The 5,279-nt window shown below is 62.5% G+C and overlaps 1 protein-coding gene across 2 annotated transcripts in view; it reads left to right on the top strand.

Annotated features, from left to right (window-relative positions):
- INTS3 (integrator complex subunit 3) overlaps positions 1–5,258 on the top strand; it is a 30,033-nt gene extending 24,775 nt beyond the window's left edge. Inside the window, exons 18-25 of one of the 2 annotated variants that reach the window (XM_025040860.1) lie at positions 166–269; positions 663–725; positions 872–991; positions 2,452–2,605; positions 3,413–3,481; positions 4,174–4,249; positions 4,606–4,719; positions 5,050–5,258. In XM_025040860.1, coding sequence (XP_024896628.1) covers positions 166–269; positions 663–725; positions 872–991; positions 2,452–2,605; positions 3,413–3,481; positions 4,174–4,249; positions 4,606–4,719; positions 5,050–5,102 — 753 coding nt within the window. In that variant the 3' untranslated portion in view covers positions 5,103–5,258. The remainder of the gene's footprint in view (positions 1–165; positions 270–662; positions 726–871; positions 992–2,451; positions 2,606–3,412; positions 3,482–4,173; positions 4,250–4,605; positions 4,720–5,049) is intronic. The other variant, XM_006923586.3, reaches the window with a different exon arrangement.
- The last annotated feature ends 21 nt before the right edge of the window (positions 5,259–5,279 follow it).

The following is a 5,279-nucleotide window of genomic DNA, read 5'->3' as shown; positions in this document are numbered from 1 at the left end:
CGCTCTTCCCCAACCCAGTGCATCCCCTCTGGTGGGGGAGGAGCTGGCTGATCGTTGATGGGGAGGTGGGAGCTGACACGTCCGGAGGCTCTGGGTGCTGGGGCAGTGAGGCTGGAGTGAGGCTGGAGTCCGACGGCCTTCCCCCCACCTCGTCTCGCCACCCAGGAAGACTTCGACTCGGAGCAGCTGTCCGTGCTCGCGTCCTGCCTGCAGGAGCTCTTCAAGGCCCACTTCCGGGGGGAGGTGCTGCCGGAGGAGGTCACCGAAGAGTAAGGCACCCACCCCCACCCCCCTCCCCCGCAGCTCCCAGCCTCAGGGAGGCAGAGCACCCTCTCAGAGCCCAAGCCCGAGAGGCCGCTTGCTGTGGGCTTGAGAAAGAGAGAGGATCGCAGTGCCCTGAGAATCGTGTAAGCAACGGTGCCCTTTAGCCCTGGGACGCCGAGCGCCCTGGGGCAGGGACTGGCACCACACCAGTGTGCCGGCGGCCCCGGCCTTCACGGCTGCAGCCTGGTCAGACCCTTGCCTGGACCCTCCCTGAGGGGCAGGAATCTCACCTTAAATGATGCGGACAGTCCAGGTGTGGCTCCCTGCTGGGGAGCTGTTTTCTCTGTGACTGGCCTCTGGCCCACAGCTGCCCCGTCTACCCACCTGGGCTCTCATAGGTCCTCTCCGGCCCGCAGGTCCCTGGAGGAGTCTGTGGGGAAGCCACTCTACCTGATATTTAGGTAAGCGCTCAGCCGCAGGGCGACGCTGCTCTGCCAGCCGCCCTCCCGGAGCCCTCAGGTCTTCTGTCCTGGTGATGGGAGCCCGAGCCCCCAGAAGCCCCGGCGCCTGCCCCCGGCAGAGCTCTGCCCCTCCCTCCCGCCTGCAGGAACCTGTGCCAGATGCAGGAGGACAACAGCAGCTTCTCTCTGCTCCTGGACCTTCTCTCCGAGCTGTACCAGAAGCAGCCGAAGATCGGCTACCACCTGCTCTACTACCTGCGCGCCAGGTGGGTGTGGTCCCCACCTGTCAGGGGTCGGGGAGCATCCTGGCCGGCGTCTCCTGCAGAGCTGCTCCCCACCCTCAGCTCTCGTCCCAGGGCTGTCCACGTGTGCTTTTTAGTAACAGCTTTGCTGCGTACCGTTCAGTGGTTTTTAGAGCATTCACGAAGCTGCACAGCCGTCCCTGCTGTCTGATGGAGACAGTGTCATCGCCCAGGCCCGTTAGCGGTCCCGTTCCCACCCCCCTTTCACCCAGCCCCGGCAGCCTCCGATCCGCTTTCTGTAGATGTGCTCGATCTCGGTATTGCACGTCAACGGAATCATGCGGCGTGTGGTTTTCCGTGACCGGCTTTTCCCGTGTCCCTGCCGTGGCGCGTGTCGGCGCCTCATTCCCCGATGACACTCCGCTGTGTGGCACATCGCAGTTTGTGCAGTGGCTGTTTCTCTTCTTCGTCGTGTCTAGAGCTGCCGTTTTCACGTGGACGTGTGTGTTCCGTGTTCCTGGGTATACACCTAGGAGCGGAATTGCTGGGTCAGATGGTAACTCGTTAAATCCGTGAGAAACTGCCAAACAATTATTCAGGAGTAACTGCAACCACTTACGTTGCCACCAGCGACGTGCGAGGTTCTGAGTTCTTCGCCCCTTCTCCATTGTCTGCCTGTTTGGTGCTGGCCATTCTCGTGGGTGTGAGGTGGGACCTCGCTGTGCTTCTGACGTGATTCTCCTCATGGCTCATGATGTGGAACATCTTCTCACACGCTTATCGGCCATTTGTATGTCTTCTTTGGAGAAATGTCTGTCGAAATTCTGTCCTACGTTTTAATTAGGTTATTTGTCTTCCTTGTGGGTTTTTAGGAGTTGTTTACGTATTCTGGTTACAAGACCCTTTTCAAATATATGGTCTGCATGTATTTTCTTCCATTCTGCGGGTGGTTTTTCACTTTTTTGATGGCGTCCAGTGAAACACCAAAGTTTTAAATTTTGATGAAGTCCACTTTATTTTTCCTTTTGTTACTCTGCTTTTGGTGTCCTGAAGATTTAAGCTCACAGGTTCTTTTAAGAAGCCTATACTTTTCGTTATTCCATTTAGGCCTAGAACCCGTTACGAGTTAAGTTCTGTGTGTCGTGTGGGCGGGGTCTCCACGTGTCATTGTCCTGATGGCTCGGAGCCCAGAGAGCGGGAGAGGAAGCTTCTCCAGCCTCCCCTGAGCCCCCTCGCCTGTGCAGACTCACCCACTGGCAGCCTGCTCGTCGTGCTCGGGGCTCTGCCTGGGGCGTCCGGGAAGGGTGGGCAGGCAGAAGAGTGCTTCCTGGTGCCCATAAGTCCCCGAGCCCTTGGGGAGCAGGGAGAGCACGAAGTAGGTCGTGCAGGGCCGCAGAGGGGCTCTGGGGGGCCCTCCTCGGGGGCGTCTGGGGCCGGGTGCTGGGGCCGGGCGCCTGGCTGAGGCCCAGCCGGTCCTCTTGCAGCAAAGCCGCCGCAGGGAAGATGAACCTGTACGAGTCGTTCGCCCAGGCCACACAGCTGGGCGACCTGCACACCTGCCTGATGATGGACATGAAGGCCTGCCAGGAGGACGACGTGCGGCTGCTGTGCCACCTCACACCGTCCATCTACACAGAGGTCAGAGCCGCTGCCGGGTCTGGGGTGGGTGGCACTGTGCCCACCTCGGTGCCCGCAGCCCTGACCAGCCCTCCTGCACCCCTCCGGCCTTGGTGGGGTGTCCCCTGCTTCTGCCTCGCTTTAGTAAAGGCTGAAGGAGGTCTAACCCCCCCCCCGCCCCCAAGTCCCTGTCCTGTGCTCTGTCTGTGCGGTGAGCTGGGGCCTGAGCCTGTTCTCTTGGCTTCCCGGCTTTGGCCCCCTCCCCTGGCCCTAGGGTGGGTTCCCCAGCCCTCTCGCCAACTAGAGGCTCACCGTCGGATTCTCTCTGGTTCCCCGAGACCAGGGCCTTGTGCACACTCAGCTTCCGATCCCCCCCCCTCGCGCCCCCCCACCCTGCCGTCACCCACAGCCTCCTCTGGGAGCTGGGACACAGCCGGAGGAGGTGTCTGCTCTGCCTCCCCTGGTGCAAGGCCCCGGGATGGGAAGTGGGTGGGGGGATGGTGGGACAGGAGACTGTGCTGGCAGCTGGCAGCCAGGAGCGGGCGGGAGGAGGCTGCGGATGGCCAGCCGTAGTCGTTCCTCCCCTGCTCCGTCCCCGGGGAACCGGCCTCTCCAGGAGGGGTCCTGCCCACCCCGCACCCTCCACCCTCACGCCCTCCGCAGTGCAGGCTGCAGCCTCCTCTCTGGCTGAGGCCAGTGCCCCGAGGCTCAGCTTCCCAGCTTCGGAGCTGCTGGGTCTGCTTAGGGCTTTACATTAGGCACCGTGTCTGGCTCACCAGCCACCCCCGGGCACGCCCTGGACCCTGCCTCAGTTTCACCCCTCCCCAGTTTCCAGACGAGACCCTGCGGAGCGGGGAGCTGCTCAACATGATCGTGGCCGTCATCGACTCTGCACAGGTGGGCGTCGAGCTGTCGCCTGAGAGGCTGGCTGCAGACGGGGCCCAGGCTGGGGGGACGGCGCAGCTTGGAGGGGCAGGCGGGCCGCAGTCCTGCCAGGCTCCCCAGTCTCCCCCACGTGCCTTGGGCACTCCCGTCCCATGGGGAAAGTGAGGGATTGGCTGTTGCTCTCCACTGGCCTTCCCTGGGCTCAGGGCGGGAATGGTCAGACCGTGGCCTTTGCACGTGCAGCAGTCCCCGGTCACCGAGAGGCTGTAGCCCTGTTGGTCCACCCTCGAGCCTGACTTCAGGTGCCCCGTCCGTAAGGGAGGAAGCTTAGCAGCCCGGTCCTTCCCTGGCTTTTCTCCTCCCCACACCTGTGGTCCAAAGCTTGGCCTCCTGCAGTCCCCACCCCCATCACGGGCTGGGACGGGTCAGACATGATGGCCTGGTGGAGAAGCTGCCTATCCTGCCATCAGGGCGTGAGGGGTGCTTTTACTTAACTATTTTGCCCCAGACAGACCTGTGGGCACCACTCAGGCCTGCTGCTGCTTTCCCAGACTGCTCTGTCCTTCAGAGACCCTGGCACCCGTCAGGCCCTTCCTGTCCCATCAAACCAGCTTCTGTTCCCTCCGACTCCCCACGCGCCCTCCTGCTTCTCCCCCGTGCCACTTACGTCCGGGTTCTGCCTTCCTCCTCCTCCTCCTCCTCAGCTCCAGGAGCTGGTCTGCCACGTGATGATGGGGAACCTGGTCATGTTTCGAAAAGACTCAGTTCTCAACATTCTGAGTAAGTGGACGGACCGTCGGGCACGCTGGGCGACGGGAGCGGCCACGTGTGTTCCAGTGGCAGGAGAGCCGCTTCCGGCAGAGTGAGCTAGAGCTCCCCGCCCCCCAGTGGGCGTGGGCCGCGTCTCTCTCGACCTGTTTCTTGCTCCGTGAAAGGGAGAGAGACCTCGGCCCTCCGCCTGCAGAGCTGTGTGATGGCTTTGGGCGTCAGCTGTGCGGGGAGGGGACATATCTGTGGGCTTAGGGTCACTGCCATCCATGCTCCGGGCGCCGGTGGTCAGTGGGTTCGCTGTGTGTGTGCACGCACGTGCGTGCGTGTGCGTGAGAGAGAGCGTGTGTCTTCTCCCTCTCTCGAAGTCCAGAGCCTGGACTGGGAAACCTTCGAGCAGTACTGCGCGTGGCAGCTCTTCCTGGCCCACAACATTCCCCTGGAGACCATTATCCCCATCCTGCAGCACCTCAAATACAAGGGTGAGCAGGCTGTACAGGGGCGGGGCCCTGAGGACACGCTCAGCCCGGCCAGGCCCAGGCGCAGGCCCATTATGGGTTGCTGAATGGACACCCCTCCCCTGCTCCCCGAAGTGCCCTGCAGGAGGGCAGGCTCCCTGTCAGCCTTCTGTACCTGGCCGAGTCCTGCGGGCCCCTCTGAGCCAGGCACTGGGGCTTTACACGGGTGGGCTTGGTGGGGGCTTGGGGATTGGCCTGGCCCTCCCCGTGGCTGTCGCTGGGCGGTGGGAGAGGTGCCAGGATTTCTTCCTGGACCCTCAGCTGTTTCTGAGCGGCTTCTGCCCTTCCCCGCAGAGCACCCAGAGGCCCTTTCTTGCCTCCTGCTTCAGCTTCGGAGAGAGAAGTGAGTTCCATCCGCACCTCCTCACCCCCCGCCCGCACCCCCCCGTCTCCTGAGCCCCCAGCCCCACACTCCTGGGAACTTGGTATAAAGGGCTTCAGCCCTGGCCCTTTGGCCACATTTTTTTACCTACTGTTGTTGACATGGGCTTCTGCTCCTCCCCCAAAGTGATTACAAATGATCA

This window comes from Pteropus alecto, unplaced genomic scaffold (assembly GCF_000325575.1).
Source record: "Pteropus alecto unplaced genomic scaffold, ASM32557v1 scaffold49, whole genome shotgun sequence".
NCBI classification, from domain to species: domain Eukaryota; kingdom Metazoa; phylum Chordata; class Mammalia; order Chiroptera; family Pteropodidae; genus Pteropus; species Pteropus alecto.
Note: the sequence above shows the minus strand (reverse complement) of the source record. Positions and strands in the feature narration are given on the sequence as shown.